This window comes from Atractosteus spatula, chromosome 4 (assembly GCF_055471065.1).
Source record: "Atractosteus spatula isolate fAtrSpa1 chromosome 4, fAtrSpa1.hap1, whole genome shotgun sequence".
Classification (NCBI taxonomy): Eukaryota; Metazoa; Chordata; class Actinopteri; order Semionotiformes; family Lepisosteidae; genus Atractosteus; species Atractosteus spatula.
The window spans coordinates 40,862,485-40,888,148 of NC_142709.1; the positions used below are offsets into that span (position 1 = coordinate 40,862,485).

At 36.8% G+C, this 25,664-nt stretch overlaps 1 protein-coding gene across 1 annotated transcript in view; it reads right to left on the minus strand.

The window, feature by feature from the left end:
- Window positions 1-1,672: 1,672 nt before the first annotated feature.
- The window catches only part of LOC148836336 (neural cell adhesion molecule 2-like), a 103,447-nt gene continuing 79,455 nt past the window's right edge, over window positions 1,673-25,664 (minus strand). Inside the window, exons 6-8 of the mRNA XM_088914131.1 lie at window positions 9,905-10,109; window positions 7,501-7,620; window positions 1,673-1,787 (exon numbers count right to left, since the gene is read on the minus strand). Of these exons, the coding sequence (XP_088770257.1) occupies window positions 1,673-1,787; window positions 7,501-7,620; window positions 9,905-10,109 (440 nt within the window). The remainder of the gene's footprint in view (window positions 1,788-7,500; window positions 7,621-9,904; window positions 10,110-25,664) is intronic.

Below are 25,664 nucleotides of genomic sequence, written 5' to 3' on the forward strand. Positions count from 1 at the left end.
CAAGTCATAAACCTATGTAGACCCACTGACCCTTTGAAGAGTTTAAAAAACAATGTAATATAAGTTATTTGTTTAAGTGGGATACAAAGTTTAAATGTATAGGGAGGGAGTGGGACAGAGAATGCTGTAATAAATGCACTTTGCTAATGAGTTAGTAATTTTTTGCAATTACACAATCAGCAAAAGCTCCCCAATCATATGAAAACATGACACTCTCATGTCTTATATCACTCATTAAAAGTACAAGCTGTGATAGGCATACTAAAATACTACAACCAAGGTATTGTGTCAATGCAATACTTTGTATTTACTGGGTTATTTTCAACATCTTCTCACTGAAAAAATCACCCCAAATTAATTACCTCTCTAAAGTTTTTCAAAAACAAAACAGATGAAATAATAAAGTCAGAAAGATATGCATAAAATAATCATAAGAAATCCCATCTGTAAACATGTAATTCACAAGTCAATAAAACAAAAAACCTCAGAATACAATTGAGAATATAATTCTGTCAACAACCTACACCTCAGATAATTCAGTTTCTCAGAAGTGAATTGTTTTCATTTTTGACATTGACTCCTCTGGCTTGTATGGCCATTTTTTAAATCCTGTTTTAAATTTATAGAGGTCCAATATACTGTACTGAACACTTCTAATAAAAGTAGGAGATAATGGTATAGATACTGTAAGCAACAAGTGATTGATCACAGTAAACCAACACTGCATAATTATAATACATTTTTTACATATATGAAAATGCATTTCTAAGTGCTCTATGAAATTAATATCACTAATAAAACTAATCTGACAACTGCTAATATGCTTTGAGAGCAGCACTGATTTTCTGAAAATGTTACAGAACTCAAAGTCTTGTACTGATTTAATCAGAAAATCTGATTCACTGCCCTAAAGGCACTCCACCCTGGACACAACAGATGCATCTGTTTGACTCTTTCTATATAAATGATTGAATTTACATATTGAAAGAAAGGTCCCTGCTTTTAGTCAAGCACAGAAGTTATTAACCCAGAACTATGCTGTTTATTTCAGTTGCACAGCCCTGACTCACAAAATATGTATGGGGAAAAATATGAAACATTGAGTAAGACAAAATTTCTTCAAGCAAGTTTTGAGGACGAGAATAAATTAAAATCAAATTATACATATATTAGGTAAGGCAACAAAACCTCACAAACATTTACCTCCCACCATTTCTAGTTAGCTGTCTTTGAAAAGACCCAACAGAAAGCGGCTAGTTAAACACACTTTGTTCTCCCTTTATGTCAAATCCCTCTTAGGGAGTTCCTGGTTGATGGGAAAAAACTGTGTTGGCACTCCACTGACCTTCTGCTAATTTTTGACTAGAAGACAATGCTTTCAGAGGACTAAGAAAAAAAAACATAAGGAACAAGCAGGACTTAAAATAACGTTACTGAATAGTGGTCAATACGGACCAGTGGCATCCCCCAAAGATTATTATTGATTTATCATAAAACTGTTTGTTGGGTCTTTCTCCATCCATATTTACACAATGGCTTAATTGCCCTGACAGTTCTCATCTCTTTTAGATTTATAATTTCCTTTTTTTGGGGGGAAAATCCTGTTTTTTATCTTGGTTTTGGTCACAGGGTAGCTTGCTATTAGTGTTCTCAAATGACGATGGACTTCCCATTATGCTTTGCTGTCCTCTTCCTTTGTTTGGATGCTGTTGTCACTATGAACTTTGACCTCGATTGCATCTGGCTTCAGAGTTTCTTTTCCATTTTCTTCTTTTAATGGTAACTTCCTAAGGAAAGAAAGTCAACTTATTTTAGGATAGGAGAATCAAAAATAAATTATTTTTGACATTACATCCAATTGACAATATAATTCACTCAGTTGATCTTTTGAACAATGCTTCAAATAGTAATGTAAAATAAGAGAGAGGGTCAGTACTCACAAAATTGATTAATTTTTGTACAGATGTAATTTTACAGTTCAATAAAGAAGCATGATACATTTAAAATGTATTTTAAACTAACTTGAGATTCATTCTGTCAATAAAATATATCATGATGTTTTCAAGGTACCACATAATTCTCATAATACCCATAGAATGTATACCAGAATAAAGTTCATACTGTTTAGCAATTCAAAGTCTTTTTTTCTCCAGGGAAATAATCATTAAAATGCTCCAGGCTTTCCTACTTAGGAACTAAGGAAAATATTAATCCTACAGCACTAAGGCAAAGCATTAAGCCATGAAAGAAGAGAGCTCTTGATGTGTTAGGGTTCACACTTCAAACCTTTACAATTATACTTTTGTAATAAGTTAGAACATTGACAAGACAGCATGGTAAATTTCACTTTAATTTTGGCTTTTGTTATAAAGGGAAATTGTTTGAAAAGGATGGTGACACACTCCTTATTGTTTTAGAGGAAGGTATTCTGAATAACAGCAGGTAAGATTTTTTGTATGAGTAAACCCATATTTAAAAATAATATCACAAGAGGCATAAATGACGTACAGAGTGTACAATTAGTCGAATGTAATATAAATAGATATATGGGGAGAATATGAACTTAGAGCTAATGAAGACAATGAAGACCTCACATGCAAGAAGGTCCAAATAATTAAATGATTTATTGTCTGCTAAAAAAAGGATGCCTCAAATGTGTCAGTTAATATATTTGCATTACCAGAAACAGTGTATTTTAAAATATCACTCCCTATACAGGTATTGTCGATAGTGTTTCCATCAATTGAAATGTTCCAGTATGTTCATGGAAACCTGTTATTAAATGATTTTCTTTTTTTATCATCTTCAATGATAATATATCTTCACTGTATTCCATCCACTGTAGACCATCTGCAATGGGCAAAAACCATCCCTGAAGTTTCATTATCAGGCAGAATACATTTGGTTCAATAATGGTATCTCAACTTATGCCACCAATCCAAACTAATGCCAAGGCTCTACAGCCTTTGGCCAGCCACCTTGTAAAAATGTAATATTTTATTTAATCTGTTGCATCTAGATTGAACAAGCTGCCAAAAGTCTTCTCATAAATCACTAGATATTGTCTACCATTCTCCAGAGTGGGTTTAATGATCTAGTCCAAACAATTTTTACGTGGCTGAAAAATCTTACCATGATCAGATAGAAACTTAAACACATATGTAAACCAGATAGACTCAATGTAAGTTTTTGCACATCAAATTTATTTGTATATGCCAAATATACCCCATATAGTGTAGTCTTAAGAAATAATAAGACTGCTGATTGATTTTAGTTCTTAATGCACAAAATGAATAGCATGCATTTGAAAATAATAAAAATTAAAAAACAAGTTCTTGCACTTACAGTGAAGAACTTCAAAATCAATTAAGATTTTTTTTAAAGAAAATAAAATATGCATTAGAAATGGACAACTCCACATTAACCAAAAATGCCACAACACGCACTGAAGGTTATTTTAGTCAATAATAACTGTAGACCAAATTTAAATTTGTAGATTTGTGTTTCAGTGCTCTGTTGTGCTGCCAGAAAATGTTAATTAAACCATATTAGCCACAAAATGCCTTAGCTCAAAGTATAATCATGCTGAAGGTTAATGCTATTAATTCTCATCTTAAATACAAATAAGGAACACAACTATTCGGCAGTTAACCATTAACTTGGGTAGAGAAATAACAAAGCATGGAGACGGCGGTTTTAATCTTGGTAAGTTCTAAACGTCACAACCTTATTTATACAATGCTGGGAATTTTCTATTTCTATACCAGTTAGAAATTTCAGGTCTGAGATGGACTCCTGACTGTCTTTTAATGGAAATCGGGGAACAGTTTATCCAGCAATATCATACTGAAATAACAGAAAAGCAGCCTGATATCACAGCCATCAGCTTCCGTAGTACAGCTCCACCACACCCTTGTATTAAACAAGTGATTCATACCTGGAGGAACACTGTAAGTGCTTTTCATGACTTAAAAGTGCTATTATTTAAAATGATTACAACTCATGCTCAGAGGACTTCAGAAATTACATGCTCTATCCCAAGATATTATCTCATTGCATATTTATAAATTGCATTCTTGATAATTTAACAGTTCAACAAATGCATACATTCATTAGTTCATTCTTCTATTAAAGAAATTTTAAGAGATACAAAAAAGTCTAAAACTAAAAATTCCACTTGTTACATTTCTAACATTCTTCTAGTAAATACTCACCGTATTTTCGCTTGCCCATTAATTTTACATAATACTGGTTATGGAATAAAACAATTAATCTTTCTTGAACATTACATTTAAGGGGGTTAAAAAGAGTACAGACAGAGTACAGACAGAAATCCTATATACTGTACAATCATCTCACATTTACATTCACATCCATCTACATGTACACTGCATGGTCACAAACACTTTTTGTGGAGCAGGAAGAATGAACAATGTGAAAAGCCCTAAATCATGTCTGGAGGAATTTGTGTAAGATGATACCTGAGATATACCTATAACTGTTGATAATATATTTTGCTTAAACTGGGCTATAAATACAGTAGATATTAGGGCAAAACTACAAAAGAATGAATCTACAGGGCACGTTTTGACTATTATCAGTACTCAAGCATTCATATAAAATTTAATTTAAACACCATATTACAACCTTTGCTCTGTGACATCAACAGGGATTTTTTTCTAGCTAATACCTGCTATATGTTTGACTAAAAACCACTCTTACCGAAGAAAGAATTAAACATAAAGAAATTAAAACATGTCAGCGAAACAAGCCCTTAACAAATAACTTAAATGATTAGATTGTGTGTTGTGTAAAAAGAAACAGCATCCACATTCTCTGCATAATTTATAACAATTTATGAGCTTAAAATTAGAACAAAAATACATTCTTCATGGTTTCTGTCATTCAGCTTTCATGTCAAAGCATACACAGCACTATGAGCACTCTCATTGAAAAACTGAAACAAGACTGATTGTGAGGTGTAGCAGCGAGGCTTATTAAAATACAGGAATTCAGTTTTCTGCTCCCTTGCCAGTCCCTCTCTCTTTCATCTCAGTGGTGCTTGATACAGAGAGGCCGTTCCATTTGGTTCACACTTAAGGTGTTTTTCTAGCTAATAGAGTGTCCTGATAAGGAACAGCTCCCCAATGCTGAGATTCTCCAGCAACCTTAACAAATGAAATCTCTGGTGCCTTAAAGTCTGAGATTCCAAGAGAGTCTTATTCAAAGTTGGTTTACAACTCTAAGGTCAGAGTGCATGGTTACTCATCATCAGCCTATCAGGAACTGGTAGGGCAGGTTAACCCCACGTGGGTCTCTGATGCCCATGAAACTTTCAACCAATGAACGACCTGCATTTCCTCCAGGTAAAACAAACAACACAGAGTGCCTGTAGAACAGTTCCCAGGAGCAGGACATTCTCGCAGCGCGCCTGCTGGACATTCAGCCTCAGGGCTCCTCCTGAACATCCTCAGACTCAGCCCGGACCACCACATAACGGCCAGTGTGTCTGAGTGCCAGGACTTTCCTTTGTTCTAAGAGTTGAGAATGGAGGTCGCCAGTGCGTAACCAAAGGATCCACCCGAGGTTAGCCAGCAGCAAGCCTCGTGAACCCAATCTGAAGCTAAGGATTCAGGACTAGCGCTTCATCAGGAATGAACCGGTCCTCTTCCTGACCTGCTGGGACCCGCAGTCACTTTTCTCCTGTGCACAAACTTTACTAGTTTCAGCCAACACTAACTAGCTGGTCTTCAGAGACCATCAGCAGCAGGAATCTCTCCCACCACGTCGCAAGCCGCACCGAGCACTGCCTGGCACCGAGCCAGAGAGCGCCGATTGGACAACAACAAGCCTGCCACTGCTTCTTTGTGCCTGCAAAAGATCTGACTCCACACAGATTGAATGAGTATTCAACATTCTGCATTACAGCTCGAGAATTCAATTGTTACCTTAACACCAGTTGATATCAATTTAATTCCTATTAGTGATGTACTTGTTTTGAGTATCTAGTGTAGAAGTTGTAACCAAGTTCATTTACAAAATGGTCTAAATGAATGATATACTGAACGTATGTCCTCTTGATATGTGTAACTCTTCGTGATTGAATATATACCTGTTGTATTCTGCTGACCCTCACAATAAGATCTTTTATGTTTATATGCACATTTTATGTATCAATAAATGTATTTTGTGTATTAGTACCCGTGTGTGTGCGTTGTTTGATTTATCCCGCAAGGTTGGATTCTAATAGCCATCAGAAGAATCATTTTTGTGACTTACTGCTACAATTAATAATTGTCCCAGTTAAGCACAACCCCTACATTTACTAGTGCCTCTTGAGAGGATACCTACAGAGGCTCAAAATCCCCAGTACCAAGTATATCACCAGAGCATTGATAAATATAGGAACAAGTAATAGGTTTATTCCATGCTGAAAAAAAGAAGAAAGAGAACACAACGTTTCGGCCGTGGAGCCTTCTTCAGGTGTCAGGTGACACCTGAAGAAGGCTCCACGGCCGAAACGTTGTGTTCTCTTTCTTCTTTTTTTCAGCATGGAATAAACCTATTACTTGTTCCTTTGCAGCCTACGCATGCTGACGCAGCTACCCACCTGAATTGATAAATATAGCCTGTGACCAAAACATTAAAGACAAAGATTCCATGAAAGAAGCCCTGCTTATACAGATGTTATCTCTGTGTAGCAATTACTGCAAAATGCGTGTATTATGTTAAAGCAAACTAAACAAAATAACACAAAAAATAAACAGAAATAGCACATTAGTAAAATATTCCAGCACAAAAGTAAGGATGTATCTTACTATACCATAACCTACATACTGTACTGTAAGACAACAGTGATAATGCAAAATATAATGCTAAGTGGGAATATTTTTATAGTGGTTGTATTTGCTCAAAATATGACAAGTACTGCCAAAATAAAACATCTAATAATACATTTGTTCAGTGTCATTAAGATATATTTGCTCTGATGAGTTTCTCAGCTAAATGACAGGCTTCAATTTGAAATGGGAGGTGACATTCTAAAGTCACCATCCCTCGCCCTGAAAAAAATTCCTCAGACCACACCACTCTCCTGTACTTTTCCTGTATGCTAAGAATCCATCTCATTGAAGGCTGACAGCTTTTCTTATTTATTTTTGAACAGTCCTGCTATCTGCATGATGTTAATTTGTATGCTTTTTTTTATTCGCAGTTGTCTGTCCAGCTCATCTTGTGATACTCACTATATAACACTTGTGATACTTGGATATTTACCAAGTCAGAAAACCAGAAATGGGGCCTACATTCTTTTTAAAAGTCAACTTAGTAAACAACATATAGTTTAAAAATGAAGACAACATAAAGCATCATATCTCTTACAGGTTTATTAAGGAGTACTATGAAAGCACCGCTTAGGCTTCATGTTTGGGAGTTTGCAACTGACCCTACATTCTCCAGATAAATAGCACTTCTAAGTGAGCCAATAAAATCAACTCTTACTCAGGCTCTGTGAGTGGTGTGGTCTCATTGGGCTCGTTAACAGGGCTCCCATCATCAGGGTTAGTTATTCTTTCCTCTTCTGTTCTCATCTCAACAATGGGCTCCTTTGACCCATCCTTCCTGCACATACCAACAGAATTTAGTCATTAGCAGCCCATAGAAAAGAGTCTCTGCAACACAAAGAGGAGCAAAGGCTCTGTCTTGCCTTAGTCCTTTGCAAGAGTCCAGCGTATGTTATTTGCAATATAGTGAACCAAAGTAGAATTCCCTGCCTTGTTTGTCAAACCTGCTGAATGTCTCATAGTAGTGTCACAGAATATCAGAATCATACATCTAATCTTAAGAAATAGAATAAAGAAGTAATTAAAAAGAAATAGGACTGGAATATTAGCATCAGGGCTGTTTTATCCTAATTATAATTCATGCTCGGTATAAAATCTGAATTAATAAGAATTTTAATTAAATTAAATTAAATTTGATTAATTAAATGAATAAACACATGTACATACTGTACATATTATTTCACACAGAAATACATTCATTTCCTTTATGTTTGAGAACATAAAATCTAACAAATCTGTTAGAAATAATCACAAAGCTGTGAAACAGGTAGGCAATCTGAACCTGTTAATAGAGAACAGTATATATCTTCAAGAATGCATTTTTGCAAGCTGCACATGGTGCACCTAGTTTATTAGGGGCTCCGGTGTAGCTGTTTGCTGTGAAAATAAATATAATATATGTGAATATAAATTACCCGGCAATTTATTTCATAGCCCTCTAAATATGAATGTATTAATGCTACTTTAATTGATCTGGCCTACAAACTGATCTATAATATGAGCCTTGCCACAGCATTTAATCCTTTGAAGTCATAATCAAGCTGTTGCTGACATCCTTGGGTGCATAAGTAAACAAAAAATGGCTGTTGTCAGCATGGATCTGTTTCAGTGTCAGTGCTTACAGAGGTCTTGTCAAAAATAAGTTATTTAAAAAGCTTTACAAAAAAAAAACATGTGCCTGAATTTCTCATCTGTGCATTAGAAACAGTATAATGATATTCCATCTCTGCAAGGGATACAAGCAGGGTTATTTAAAGAAGTAAAACATTTGATGCAGCTTTTCCAGTGTGATTAATATCAGAAATTAAATTGCACTACATCCTTTTTAAAAAAATAACATGGCAAGAATAAAATAGGAAAGACATTTTAAATGAATATCACAATTTGAAATATATACTGTAGTATCTGCTGAAAAATGGGAAAAAAATAGAGAGGGGTTATAAATACAGAAGCAATATATGCCCTAATGACATTCAATACTGTATTTAAGGTTAATATAGGAGATACTATAAAAAACCTAATTGATGTTAAATCTATTGGTTCACCTAAAAACCTTCTTTGACAGTCACCAGTGTCAGCTTGGAAGGCACTGACACTGAGTTTCCATTTGGAATTTAATTAACTTTTCACCTTATCTATGACAGAAACATTAAATTGTCCTGTAAATGTGCTATATTGGATAGTGGCACAGTGGTTAAGATTGCTACCTTGCAGTCCTGGGGCTGTAAAGTCAGTTTCATTAGGTGCTAGCTGAGTGGAGTTTGTATGTTCTCCCTGTGACTGTATAGGTTTTTCTCAGGTGTTCTACTTTCCTCCCACAGTTCAAAGACTGGTGGTTTAATTGGCTTCTTGGAAAATTGACACTTATGTGAGTATGTGTGTGTTTGTGTCTATGTGTGCCCTGCAATGGACTGGCATCCTATCCAGGGTGTATCCTACCATGAGCCTGTTGCTCTGGGCTCTGGAGCCCTGTACAGCCCTGTACTGGATAAAGTGGTAAGAAAATGGATGGATGCGCTATATTTGCTAAATTCATCTTCAAGCACAAATGAAAAAAAGAAGTTAACAAGTTTTAGGAGCATTTGAACCAGAAAAAAAAAACGTGTTAAAAAAATTATCAGGTGGTAAATAAGACAGAAAACGTACTTACAATGAAATAAATAAGATTAAAAGCATAAAAAAGTTTATTGTCTTGCTAGCCATTAAACTATTATATATGTTATGTATGTTTCATACATAACATAGAAAGTAAAACAAATATATGTTAATCTATTCAATTAATCTCATGACCTGGACAGGTTGTTAGAATGAATTACTAAAATGCTCATTGGAAAGCAAAGATGTGGGGAGCTTATCCTTCTCCTTTAGGGACATAAACCATAGGGGTACATTCATAAATTCCATGGAGACAGACACCAAATGCTAGAACCAAACCCAGAGCCTATAATATGATATTAATGTATTATTAATTTATTTCACATTTATACATTGCCAGAGAAGTTTAACAGTATTTGTTTAGGTGAGAAATGTGGGAATGTTGATGCACTAGAGCAGGTACTTACAGGTAAGCGGCCTTCCCTTCCTCCAAGTCTTTGCTCTTGCCACTGGTGGCTGTCTTTTTCCCACAGACCTTTCTGGTGATACACATGAGCAGGCCACACTGCTTCAGGAAGAAACAGCTAACATCCACAGCCACCAGAATGAGAACCAGGGCCGCCACGCCCAGTCCCACCACCGCTCCCAGGCCCAGGCTGCTGAACAGGGAGTCTGCTTAACAACACAGAGGCCAAAGTCAGAGAACTGAGCTTTCATGATCCCTTTCACAACCTCTCTCAACTTTTTGTAGGGATAGAAACATTTCTCAGTATGATGTCTTTTTGATTACCACCATTGTCCTGTTAAGAATAGATATTGTTGTGGATTTCACCAGAAGAATTGATTTTTTCAAATTAAATTAGTTTCATAATGACATGGAATTTTAAGCAAGTAGTAATAATAAATTCTAATGAAGAAGCAATTCTGAAAACATCTCATTATTAATTAGACTAAAATAACAAATGAACCAATCTTTGCTTTTCAGACATAATTTGTACAGTTAAAGAAGTCTGGCATTTCAGACAGTAGTATATGAATATACTATTCATGCATGAAGCTTTCTTTGTTGACAGCTATAGAAGAAACTATCTGAGCATTTGTGCAGCAGCGAATAAAAAAATATTATTAGATTTATTTATCTAGAAGATTATCACTAAGTGATAATTTCATTTTGGAATAAGTAAACAAGTGATGAAGAAATAATCTATTGCATTTGTATACTGAAGTCTTCAAGGGTGATATTAACATTTACAATTATTAATAAAAAAAATCAAAAGTGGAATGAATAGTGGAATTTATCAAAAATTTCCAAAGGGAGGTAAAAACAACAACTAAAAAACACGAATTTCGACTTTTAACTCACAGGGAAATGCATTCTTTCAACACTGTATGATTCTTGTTTTGCACAGCATGTGCTGAAGGTATTAATACTTCTTTATCTAAGTGTCCAATAAACTAAACAATGTACATTGGACCAGAGACTCAAAAAATCTAAAGTTTTATGTTGCATTTGTGAAATCTCTAATTCATTTTAAATGATACTTGTACATTTATTATATATACTAAGTTTAAGGTGGTGCTCATACAGTATATACAGTATACACCGTAGACCTGATTTGTGTTTTCTTTAAACAAATTTCAGTGACATTGCAAAAAAAAAAGCCTTGCAGCTCTTTATTTCAAATATAAGTTCAATTGAAATTTCTGAAATTTAATTTAGTTTTTAACTTATAGTTAGAAATTGTATGACATTTGACCAATATTTATTTTTGCTGTTGGCTGCTATTTAGTGGTTTACCTTCCAGAATACTGTATGGTGGAAACATATACTTCTTGCTATTTATTAATAAGCAATCTTATTATCCTGTGGGAAGTATTTTTCCTCTTAGAAAACAAACACAGTTTTTTTTATTATCTGGAATTACTGGACTGTATAGGTTATGACATAACATTTAACACATTATTTTTTTATACACAAGTGAGTTGTACAAGCTAGTAGGCTTGACACATCCACTCAGGCAAGTATTTTTGCACAGTGTTATGTTTTGTGTGACACATAAAGTCACAATCCTGACCAAGATAAATGGACTGTAAATGGATGTATGAAAGACAAAAGAATTCTGGACTTCCCAGTGTTTTTATTCTGTTATTTTGTTGCAATGCTAAAACCAAACTGGACATATTATATAGGCAATGCAAAATTGTTGTTTTTTCTCATTATAATCATAATCCTTTTTTGTATTTCTTTGGGATTTGAGTTTTAAAATGGGCTTTTGCTAACTCTTTAAACATTAAATGGAATAATGACTTGACAGCCAGGCTTAATGCCTACTGTTGGTTTACTGTTATTGTTATTGTTAGTCACTCATTAAATCGTTAAACACAAAAACCTTTAAAGCTTTTAGTATAGTCAGTATACAGACACCAATATATATTTGAATTTGGAATTACATAGAAAATGCAGGAAAAGTGGATTTTGAAGGGAGAAGAAACAGTATATGTGTGTCTGTTTGCATAAATGTAATGAATGTAAAGAGATAGGGTAATGCCAAACAAAAAGAAGCATTTCAGGATGACACACAACCAGTTATACAGTTTGTGCATTTTTGGCTTGCTGTTTACTGTTACCAACAATAATAGCTGGTATAAGTCTTACTATCAAGTCATCGTAAATGTCTTCCGTTCAATATTTAAAGAGCAGGCAAAAACCTATGTACAGTACATGTTCTGCAGTTTCTCATAAAGAATAACATACAGTATGTCTGAAAAGTGTAATTTCTACCGGTCACAGAAATGGCGAAAAACATCACGTGTTTAGCTAGGGAATGCTTACTGACATGGTGTTGTACGTCATGTATACAAAAGACAGAACACATGCTGCTTTAGATTGTTTTTTTCAAAATAGGAGTGTGACGATATTCTACTGCTTTTAAAGTTAATGCTACTTTGTGTGGGACCTGATAATTTCACCTGATATTACATCTACTCAGGTCTGCAGCCAGTACAGGACTGACATCCTGGCTTGGGGACCACTTAGGGAATTGCTCAGCATGATCTTAAAGACCTCCCACAGCTGAACTTAGTTAATTCACAAACTCCCTTCAGCTGTGGTCGCTTAGTAATGCATACCTCTCAGCAAGGGATCTGCCCCTCAGGGACTCCATGCCCTGGATGGCAATACAGGATGTTAAGAAGAATGAAGAATTTAAATGAATTTTAAAATTACTTTGAAATGTCTAACAGAAGAAAAAACTTAAGTTTGTTCTTCTTTTGAAGGAGTGAAGGAAATCTGGCATTAAAGACAGGTCTTGTTTCTAGTTGTTCTAAAGGAGGGTTTATATCTAATTTCTAACTGCTTTATCCAATACAGGGTTGCCAGTTGGGGGGCATATAGCGGCAAGGTGTTATTCCTTTTTGCCTCAGACTATTCATTGTTGTTGATCCCTTGAAACTTAAAGATGAATATCTGTAGACACCCTCTGATCATTAAGGATGACTAAGCCAAGGTAATATTGCATCTTATGAGTGTTACGACCACGCACAGCACCTGCCACTAATTGAACCTCATCATCTTGTTCACCTATCACACCTCTCTCACTCATGTCCCACATTCCCAGGCTCGGTATTGGAGTCTCTCTCTTTTGTGAGCTTGTTGCATATTGGCAAACTCCTTTGGTCGATTTCTCCTGAACAGCTCTTTCAGATTTTTGACCAAGTTCTTCGACCTTTGGATTTCACTCTTTTCGGACTGAACTTTTCGTATTTGTCTGCCTTCCAGATAACCAACACGTGCCGCATAGGGTCCTGTTTATTCTACAGCATTCAGCCTTAACAATGAGCTGTTATGCTTTAATCTGATTAAAAGTCCTGATGTGTTTGAATAGAGAGATTCTATGTACAGTATCTTACCCTTACCCTTCTAAGTCATTCCAAATTAACATTTCTTATTAGTCATCCTGGCTCCATATATTGGGACATGCTATATTGTTTTTATTCTTAAATGTTGTTACAATAATGTTTTTTATTTTGTGTGCACCACTATGTGTAAACTCCATTAGTCTTTTGTACTGTATATGCTAATCAATAACAGCAATAAAACTGTTTAATCAGAAAAGGCATGTTCTGTTTAAGTGTTCTGTATTCTGTCTCTTCTCAGAATGCATCTCCATGCTGATTATCTCCTGTGGTGGAGCACACCTCAGACCATTTTAAGTCAGCATCAAGGGAACACATGATAGAGTTATCCTTCACTTATATTACTGTTATCAGGTCAACTCATTGGTCTGTCTCTTTCAATTCTAAACTACAGCAGAATTTATTTTAATATAACACAGTCTTCTATAATATAAGATTATATATTGGAGATTCTGGATGAAAAAAGCTGCAAGCATAAAAATAAAAGTTGAAAGCTTCCCCCTGTTCAGTCAACAGTATCAACAGGAGATTACATGGTCAAGCAAAACTCTGATTGCTTAATTAAAGGTAAAAAAATGGTAAACCAGAGGCAAGTCAGTAAATTAGTTGAATTGATGGGATGTCTCACAGTGTGACCATGGGTTTTGCCCGCTAGAGTAGAGTAGTTTATTGCCATATGTACACATACATTGGAATTCTTAATCTCTTGATCTCTCAGAACATACACAGTGCAACAGACAACACTACACAATGTAGACAAGAGAAACAATAAATATATTGTGAGAAAATTAATAAATATGTAGTAGTGAAACCAAGAAAAAAAAAGGTAGACAATGTAAAAAGTACAGCACGGAGATGTGTATTGAGTCTGAGGCCCTACAGTTAGCGATTGTTGAGGATGTGCACTGCAGTGGGATAGAAGCTGTTCTTGGGTCTAGTGGTCCTTACTTTAACAGTGCGGTACCGCTTGCCAGAGGGTAGGGGGAGGAACATTTTGTGGATGGGATGGTTGGGATCCTGAATGATGGTTTACACTTTATTGCGACAGTAAATGGTGTGGATCTCACCGATTGATGGTAAATTGCATCCTATGATCCTCTGTGCTTTTGCCACAACCCTTTGTAGTGCATCTCTGTCATGCATGGTAGTACTGCTGTACCAAACAGTGATGCCACTAGTAAAGACACTTTTTATGGTGCTGCGGTAAAAGTTCATGAGGAACTGCTTCCCCAAACTGCATTTTTTTAAGCACTGCAGAAAGTGCAAGCACTGTTGTGCCTTTTTCAGATTCGCTACAGTGTTGTGAGTCCAAGCCAGGTCCGTGGAGATCTGCAATGAAGGAACCTGAAGCAGCTGACAGTTTCCACTGGTGTGTCATTGATGCTGATTGAGGCTTAACTCAATTTTTTGTCTTGTTGACAGTCAGGGCCAGATTGTTGTCAAGGCACCATGTTGTAAGATGCGCCACCTCACTCCTGTATGCAGACTCATCGTTGTTGTTGATCAGCCCAATAAAAGTGGTGTCATCTGCAAACTTAATGATATGGCTGCTGCTGTAGGTGGCTGTACAGTTGTAGGTGAACAAGGAGTATAGCCTAGGACTGAGACAGCAGCCTTGTGGGGCTCCAGTGTTTAGGATCACTGTAGAGGAGATATTGTTGACAATTTTCACCACCTGAGGTCAGGAAATCCTGTATCCAGTTGCAGATATATTTTCATAAGCCCAGATTCCTGAGTTTTGGGACCAGCTTGGCAGGAACAATTGTGTTGAAGGCCGAGCTGTAATCAATAAACTGTATCCTAGCATACAGTAGGTACCCCGTCTGTCTAAATGTTCTAGGGCAGTGTGAAGTGCTAGAGATATGGCATCATCAACTGACCTATTTGGGCGGTAAGCAAACTGAAGTGGGTCAAGGGAGTCCAGGATAGAGAAATTTATCTAGTACAGTAGTAGTCTTTCCAGGCACTTCATGACAACTAGTGAGTGCCACTGGGCAGTAATCATTCAAGCAAGTTACCTTGGTGTTACGTCCCAGTGTGGTCCATGTATTTGTTTTGATGTGATGTTCCACACTTCCTGACTGTGGTTGTTCTTCCTCCCCATTGGTTCAATAATTCATCCATCTTTGCCGTTGTGACATCTGCTTCAATCAACTTTCGACCAAACAGAACTCAGCTTATTCAGTATTTAACTTGGAGGTTTTCAGAAAGATGGGGCCTTTGGCTTGACTTCGGTTCTGTTCGGCTCAGCTTCGTTTTGCTTTCATTTTGCTACGGCTATGTTTCTATCTGTTTTCATTCATTTCGCTTCTTATTTGTGTGTTTTTGAATAGCTTCGGCTTTGTTGGTTTGTGTTCATTTCCATGTACTTTCGTTTTTTTGTATTATCCTGTATTTTGCCATTACCTTGCCCAAACTTGTTATATCAACCTCTGTGCTCTTCTGTACCCTATTCCTTGTGTCTACTCTCGTTTTCCCTTATTTGTATTCATAGTTAACTTGTGTATTTGTGTAAACTTTTGTGTTAAGGGTTAGAAAGGTTGTCGGGTACATTCTACACACATAGTTGATCTTTGTATTAGTAACACTGGTTTAGGACAGGTGAGTGCCTTTTGTCTTGTATGGTTTTGGGAAGTTAGTGAAGGTGAAGCTAGGGCGTTAGAAGATGCCGAAGACCGAGTGTTTCGGGTGTTGTTTTGGTAGTTAGGTCAGCTTTTCCTCACTTTATGAGCTCCATTTTGTTTGTTATTTTCTTTTTTGGCACCACTCTAGTTCCCTTTCCCTGTGTGTTATTTGTGTCCTATTTACCTACCAGTCACTTTATTCACTTTAAAATAAATCACTTTTGCACCAAAACTTGTCGTCACGATTTCAGTCCCTCACCAGAAACCCACCTGCATTCAAATCCATCCTTTATGTTATACCCCTTTACCCCTAGACACCTGGGGTCATAATACTTGGTCTTCTTGGGCAGTGGCACAATTGTGGTTTTCTTAAAGCACTCTGGTACAATTGACTGGGACACAGAGAGGTTAAAAATGTCTGTATAAATCGGAGATAGCTGGTATTCACAGGTTTTAAGGACACGAGGGGAGACACCATCTGGGCTGGCTGCTTTGTGGGTTTTCAATCTCTTAAAGGCACTACAAACCTCATGTTTATCATGTTTAGAGACCTGTAACACAAAGTCCCCTGGTTTACTGGGAGCTTTGATTGCGGGCTTGGTGTTCTGAGCCTCAGAATGGTAGTAGAAGGTGCTCAGCTCATCTGGTGGAAATACCGGTGCTTTTGCCTTTGTAGTTCATGATAGCCCATAAGCCTTGCTACATGTGCCTTGAGTTGCCCCAAAGCTGTTTTTCTAATTTGTCCTTGTATTTTTGTTTTGCATGTTTTATAGCTTTCTGTAGGTTTTCCAGGTACCTTGATTTTTTATATAGTTCTCTGTCACCTGATAGGAAGGTAGCAGACTGTGCTTTAAGTTTGGAGCGAATGTCTGTTCATCCTGAGCTTCTGATTTGGAATGATCCGGATCTCCTTGGTAGGAACACATCTGTCCACACAGTAGTTGACATAGGATGTGACCACCTCTGTATACTCATTTAGATCAATGGATGAATCTTTGAATATACACCAATCAGTCATTTCAAAACAGTCGGTGAGTTCTTGCTCAACAGCGTCTGGCCAGCACTGCATGGTCTTTACTGCAGGTGGTGCACTCTTAAGCTTCTGCTTGTAAACAGGAAGAAGGAGCACGGAGGCATGGTCAAACTTCCTGAAATGTGGTGGTAAAATGGAACAGTATGTTTCTTTAATGGTGGTATAGCAGTGATCCAGGTGTTATTCCCTCTAGTGGGAACAGAGATGTGCTGAAAGTACTTTGGTAGTACTTTTTTTAAGTTTACAGTGGTTAAAGTCCCCCACCACAATAGAAACAGCTTCCGGATGCATGTTTTCATATTTGCTGATGATGCTGTACAGCTCACTGAGTGCCGATTCAGTATTAGAATGCATGTGAATGTACACTGCGGTCATAATAACAGCCATAAATTCCCTTGGTAGGTTGAAAGGGTGACATTTAATAATGAGATATTCTAGATTAGATGAGCAAAACCTGTAGAGAATTTCTACGTCAGTGCACCAAAGATTGTTAATCATGAAACACACTTCACCTCTTTTCTCCTTGCTGGTAGATTCAGCTTTGCGGTCCCCTCTATACAGTGTGAATGCAGCGGGTTGTACAGAGGCATGAGGAACGTTGGGTTTCAGCCAAGCTTCAGTGAAGCAGTAGATGCAGCAGTCTCTCAGTCGCGATGAGTATTGATGCAACAGTGAAGTTCATCAATCACACTTTCCAGTGATACTACATTTGCAAGCAGGATTTAGGGGAGTGGGAGCACGCTTACATGCTGGTTCTCTTAGTCTCTTGCATTCAAGTCCCTGTTTGATCTGTGTTTGAGTAGCACAGCCATATACTTTCAATTTCACTGAAGTCAGATTCGAAGCTGTAAATCTCAGGTCCAGGAGTGTTTGTTGGTCATGGGTGATGGTTGCACCCATAGTTTTTACACAAGTGTCACCTATATACAGTAGGTGTCACCTATCAATCTTATTTGGCCAGTGAACCTTCTCTTGTCAGTGCGACGGATCACACTGTGGAATGACAAAGACATCTTGCTGCAGCAGTGAGTTTTTGATGCGTAACCTGGGTGGCTGCATTAGTATGTGCATTCTGGTATTAATGTAATTTTTTTCTAAATATTGCATACCATACCATACCCTGGTCAAGACCATGGAAAGGGCCCCCTCCAGATAACGATTTAGACATACAGTACACTGCTATACTACCTTATTTTACTCTTTAGAACAATAAAATAATTAAATAACTAGAAAAGTTTTATTAACCAGCTTTAAAGAACACATAATAAATAAATTATAAACAAAAACACAACGCATACATTTTAAAAGGATAATGTATTTTAACATTCAAAGTAATGAAAAGGAGTATTAATAATAATAAATGTGTTAGGATGTGTTTAACAGGATGTGTTTATCTAACTATGTTAGTTAAATATTTTAAAGGTTTTAGTACTGTACTGAAAACTTTGTACAAAGGAATTGCAGAAATAAATATGAAATTAAGTAAGAAATAAAAAAAACAAGTGCACTCATTAACAAATGAGGTGAAATCAGAAAGGCTAAGCAGATAGAAAAGTTCTATAAATCAATCTGCCTATATTTTTGACATCAGGTATAGTATGTTTTAATCAACTTGAGCTGTGAAAACTTCATCTCTACTCCTGCCGCTGTTACTGGGAGAGCACCTGCAATCTGAAGGGCTATAGGTTGAGTTCACAAAACCCCCATTTAATGAAATACGGGAGAAACTGCAAGAGAACCAACGTATTTTAATGTTGATCACAATGTTTTTCAGTATAATCGCTGAACAGTTTTTTGTACTGTACATTTGCTTTCATGCTTTCGTTTGGTCTAGCAGCACAGAGTTTTAGCCAGGCAAACTACATGGCATGTACAGATGCAGCCATTCAAAACGTGTGGGGTATTTCGCGGCACACCGCAGTGGGCGTTTTGCATCAAAACGCAGTATCACGCAGTATCATGCGGTGTAACACGTCATTTGATGTCATACCGAAAAGTATCCGGAATCACCTTGTAAAACTGCCAGGAGGAGCCAATAAAGCTTAACCACTCATGTACAGCATTTGAGCTTTTAAATTTAAACAGTGTATTACAGCATGTTAATCATCAGTCATTAAAAAGTTGGTATATTTTATGAAAGCAAGATTGCTCAGTTGGGAAAGTACACAACCTACCTACCTACCTTTATCATAAATATTTTAATTATGCAGAAATATTTTATGCATCAAAGCCTTTCCCGAAGATATTACTAATAGTATATATACAGTATATTACTGTATTTCACTTTCTTTTTAAACACGTTTTGTTAATACCCGAATCGCAGGTGGATTCTGTTTTTTGGTCTGTTATGGTCTGTTGCTCAAATCCTGCTTAACTAAAAATTAGACACAAGAAGAGTATTACTGGACAATGTTGTGATGCTCTGGCGGAATTTATCTGTAAACTGAAGAGTTATAGAGGAGACAGGTTGTGTATCGCTTCTTTTGACACTTGTAAAAAAAACATTCCAATGTAAATGCGACACGGAAGATAATGTGGTGTCTTGGTCGTTAGTGAAAAGATTTAATCATTTAATCTCTTTACTGTGCACATTTTAATCCACTTAGTATTAAATATTTATATGGAATTTTACAGATGCAGCCATTCAAAACGAGCAGGCGATACCGCATTATTTTGCGGTGCGCTTGATGCAGCCTACCGCGAGTTACCGTAAATTCTCGTATAGTACCTCATAATACCACGTGGTACCGCAAGTAAAATAATAGTATCCGGAATTTCCGCAAGGTTGAGCTAATAAAGCTCAACCTCTCATGTTTGAGATGTCACCATCAAAGTCTTTAACGAAGTTATTACTAATTGTATTAATAATGAATGACTTTGGACAAGCTGTAAACTCAAAGTATTGCCCTGGTCCACATTCTTTTTTTCATTGACCGTCTTTGTAAAAGTAACACCACAGCATTTCGCAATCACGCATTTGTTTCCAATCATGCAAAGTACAGTAATTTTTGAGAATCTCCGATTCACCATGCCTTTCACATGCTCATAAAAGAGATTGATTTAGGAACATAAACATATTACTGTATGCAAACTGTACTGTATACAGTATGTATATGTATATTAAATGTCTTTACTGTGCCCGTTTAAGTATTGAATATTTATATGGAATTTTACCACTGAAGGGAAATCTTAGTAGCTGAGCATAAAAAGAATAGGAGCATACTGTAACGCGTGTGAAGGCCATAAACGATATTAATTTTGGAACGTAAACATACAGTATATGGCTGGTCTCGTTACTTTAAAGAAAAAATACACACCAGTATTCCATTTCTCCCTAAACATTTTAAGCATCGAAGTCTTTAACTAATGTGATACCGGAGTCAACATGCATACTTTTAGAATTTGATTAAAAGGGAATATAATATGGAATCGCGTATCTAAAGAAATTAATAACAATATAATTATATTCATGTACCACAACACAAGAATAGTACATGCTGTACAATGTCTGTTGATACTGTTTCTGTAGGGCTTTTTCAAGACCCACCATGTGACCTTGCCAGTGGCGCTGTGGGCTAGGTTCCTGACTTATACATCACATGTTTGATGTTTGAATCCAGCCAGAACCATGACTTTTTTTTTTAACAAACATTTCTTTGAAAAAATAAAATAGGGTTAGTGTTAGGGTTACTGTCAAACTTTAAATCAACAATTGATTTAAAGACAATCTGTCAAAGTGCAATGAAATACAATATTGTTGTTGTTGTTGTTATTGTTGTTTTTATCCTGTAAAGCGTTTTGAGAAGCCACCTTTAAAGGCGGTATATAAAAGCGTTGATTCTTATGGAATGTGTTTTCTTTCTTTTTTTTTCAGCATGGAATAAACCTATTACTTGATTCTTATGGATGCCCGGTTCCGCCGGGGATTAAAAAAAAAAAAAACCATGGAATCATGTTTCTAAGGAAATAGCAGTATAACCTTATTCATGCAAAAACAGTGGCATTATTAATTTGGGTGTCTCCTCTTGCCAGAAAGCTCTAAATTGCATTTTGAGTGCAGTTTTTGACTTTTTTAAAATTACAACCCATAAATAAAACTGATACTGTTTAGACTTTTAATTATTTTAAACTGTATTACAGCAGCACAATGCACAATGCAACGTAAATCGCTATCTTTGTCTTCTGCGTAATAATGTTCACCTCTCTGTCCAGCAAATTAACAATAGTAATAATAATGAACTTTATTGTATATAGCGCCTTTAAAGGTGGCTCCTCAAAGCGCTTTACAGGATAAAAACAATGACAACAATACTGTTAGGCTGGGCAAACGATTTTTTTTTTAAATAAATAAAAAATGAGATATAATGATGTGTTCCGGCTTAGACATTAACGAAGAGCATAACGAAGGTCATAAAGGTCATAAACAATATTAATTTTGGAACATCATTATGTAAACTGTATGTTGCTTTTATTGGTATTTTAAAGAAAAAATACTGTAAAATCCTGGGTTCAGTAAAATGTTTCAGGCATTCATGTGAAGGACAACAGAGCTTTCACTGGCCGATTATCAAACTTTATTGATAAAACAAAAACAAAAACTATCCGACCAAACCAGAAAAAGAAAAAACAGAATCAAGAATAACAGACACAGCGCGAGCCTGCATTCTCTCCTCAACTGTCCAGACCACACTTTTCCCTGGGTCAGAGATTAAATAAAACTTCACTCGCACCAAACAAATTACCACACACTGAACACTGAACATGTTAACCTGAGCCCAAAAGCCAAACATATTGATGTGCATTCGCCTGGCGCAGCGCGGTTTTCATCACTCTCTGCGGGAGTGCTGGCTGTGACGAATTAAATCGGTTTCACAGGTATTTTCAAAGTAGAAGGGGGCGTGATTTAAAGCGAAAGACACCTCCCCCCCCCAAAACCCAGTAAGTACAGTACTTACTTCCGGTAGTACTTCTTGCGTTAAGAAAGCTAGGTGTTAGCATAAATTATTAGTAATCAATAATATTAAATTTAGCACTGTAATAAATTGTGCTAATAATAAATTCTATTCTACTCTGAGAATGTAGGGGGAGGAAGAATGCCCATGGTCTTTTCACTTACTGCAATATTATGGACACTCAGTTGACTTTTTTTTTTAAAAACTTTTTTTTGACAGCTGGTACAGCACCCCACCACGCCCACGCACCAGCATTATATTCTCATGTACGGTTAGAATATGTTCATTGTCTTCCAAAGAAAGCCGGGTTCCTTTCGCCGTAGTCGGGAGACATAAGAAGCTTGCCACGCCCGGACTGTTACACCAACGCATTAGCATGTTAAAGCGATTCCATTGAGGAGCCGGCCGCGATAATTGATAAAAGCCATTTGGCTGCAGCGAATGTGAATTCTGTCTGGCATTTCAAGACTGTGAAAAAATAAAAGTATTTAAATCAGGATGGGGGGTAAGGGAGTCGTCTATATGACACTCTCCCTTATAAACAAAACAAAAACTAAAAATAAGATACAATCTACAGACATTCACAACATAGACAAACATTTACATATATTGTTAAATTATTACTTTAAATATATACTTTAAGTTACTGAAACAGCCAGTTAATAAAATCGTTGCAAATTTGTTCTCGTTTGGAGGTGGGGATATTCTGACAACAATTGATTTAAAGACAATCTGTCAAAGTGCAATGCACTCTGCTCTTGGACGCTGGCAAGGGTGCCAACCTGTAGAAGCAGCACCTGTATGGAGACTTTTCGGCAGCAGCGGGAGCAGTACGACACATTACAGGGGAGGATTGGGAGGTTAGAGACACTCCTGAAGATGCAGAAGCCGGAGACAGTGTGTACCGGCAGTCAAACGCATGTTTAATTATATGTGTTTTTTGATTCACAATCAGACAAATGCAACATAAATTGATATCTTTGTCTTCTAAGTATCTTAATAAACTTTCAGCATAGCTTTCTCCCCGTTTAGATTTATTTTTCTTGGGATTTTGGGATCAAATGTGGAAAGATTAGATTGTAATCGTTTTTATTTTTTAAATACATTTTAGAAAAGTGTAATCTATACTAAAAAACTGTACACCACCTGTTATATAGATTCATATTGTATTGTATTGTAATACTTTCAGGTTCTGATAGGATGGACACAAGAACTCAGGCTTGCGGAGTTAAAGCAAGTTAAAGCCTTTATTTTTCTTCTTCGTCACCACCTGCCAGCCCGGCTCTCCCGCGCCCCCGGCCAGAGACAGACAGCCCCCGCCCGCCAACAGCGCGAGCCAACACACCGCCCGCGCGCCCAAGAGAGAGAGAGAGAAAAGAGAGAGAGAGTGACACCCTGGGGTCCAGAAGCAGGGAACTATTTACAAGGAAAACGGATACCTCCCCAGACTGTACGCCCGCTTCAATGTGGGACAGCCGCACTGGTCAGCGGCCTTCCAAAACCCCGCCCTGACCACTTTCACTCCTGTCCTGCCCCTCCCCGCGCACCCCAGCCGGGCGCCCTTCGGCCTCTGCCCGGGGCAAATGCGCTGCAATATGTTTAGATATTTAAATATTTAGACCCGGCGCGGCACCGAGAGAGCGTCTGCATTTATCTGCATTTATCTGCAATCTCCAGGAAACCATTAGTAGCATGGTGAATCGGAGATTCTCAACACTTACTTCATGCGACTGGAAAAGAATTCGTGATCGGATCAACGAAATGCTTCGAAGAAGGATGCGCTCTTTTCCTCTAGTCTAACAGTCTGTCCACAAACAAAACATTCCTGTTAGACAAGAGGAATGTAAAAAAACAATTACTTTTTGTCAATGAAAACCAGTGTGTGTGTCTCTCTCTGCTGGATGTCTCTCTCTCTCTCTGCTGAATGAATAAAAGCATTTTATTAAAAACGCGTTTGCGTTTGTCTGGGTATTTACTTTGTAATCTGTGGTCCTTTTAACTGTTTTTACATCTACTGTATTGCTTTGAGATGCCACTTTTTTATATATTTTTATATACAGATGCAGCCATTCAAAATGCGAGGGCGATACCGCATTATTTTCCGGTACGCTGTACGCAGTCTACCGCGAGTTACCGGTAAATACCGCAAGTTACCGGTAAATACCGCTAGCAAAATAATAGTATCCGGAATTTCCGCAAGGTGGAGCTAATAAAGCTCAACCTCTCATGTTTGCTATAGCCATCAAAGTCTTTAACGAAGATATTACTAATCTTTACTGCAAAGTACATTTTTTTACTTCTTTTTACGTTTTTGAGAATCGATTCACCATGCCTTACACATGCTCATAAAAGAGATTGATTTAGGAACATAAACATATTACCGTATGCAAACTGTACTGTATACAGTATGTATATGTATATTTAATGTCTTAACTGTGCCCGTTTAAGTATTGAATATTTATATGGAATTTTACCACTGAAGGGAAATCTTAGTGCCTGAGCATAAAAAGAATAGGAGCATACTGCAACGCGTGTGAAGGACATAAATGATATTAATTTTGGAACATAAACATACAGTATATGGCTGGTCTCGGTACTTTAAAGAAAACATACACGAAACATGGTTTCATTATGACCAGAATCGGTCTTGAGATATTTTTAACTTGATTTACAGTATTTGAGAGGTATGTCTTGACACCGATACTACGTAAATACTGCTCACGTACTGTATATGTTTCTAGGTTTATATTATGCATTTCATACGGTCAAATTACTTTTGAGCAACTGATAAGAAGCGCGAAATGGTATGCCCAGGGCGTTTTAGTTCCGTTTTGTGCGGGGACTGCTTTAACTATATCGCCGTGGATTGATTAGAGATATCAAGTACATTAAAGTCATTTTTTAAATGTTGTATTTTGTCTATGTAAAATGTTACGAGAACAACATCTGTGAACAATTACACAGGTTCTGTTTCCATATTGCGGATTTTGGTTACGTAATATTATTTTCTATTTTCACGTTGTGAATATATGATTATGGCAAACAGAGCCGCAAAGAAGTACATTATGCGTTGTTGTTTTTTTTTTTTGCAGTTTTATCTAGAACAAGCGATGCTTAAACCTTTGTATGATTCTTGTGAAACTATCCACACGACAGTTACCTACAGTAGGAGTTGACTTCAGTGATGTCACTGATGGGATGTTTCTAAAAATCCATCCTCTGTAAAACATCTTCTCTAGTTGTCCTGCATATGTATTCGCTAATGAAGCTGTGTGTTCTGAGCCTGGATCTCTACATTTCTGTATGAACCAGCTTAGAGGGCTAAAGACAGCTTGTGTTTAAATTGAGTGTAAGGTAATTTATGCTTCTAAAGTCATGGTCAGCATTTATTATTGTACTGTGCTGTAAACTTGTTCTGTGCCTAGTCACATTATTTTATAGCGTTTTTATAGTGTTATCAAATCTGGTGGCGCTGTGTGTTAGTTTCCTGACTCCCATGTCACATGGTCTGTGATTGAATCCCATGGAACTACTGTATGACTTTATTTTTTAACAAACATTTCTTTGAAAAAATGAAACGTTTCCCTTGGTCAGAGATTAAATAAAACCTCACTCGCACCAAACAAATTTATATTTCTAAATATCACAACATGATCGAATTTAAGTCTTTTTAATAACAATGAATAGTCACCTATGCGTTACA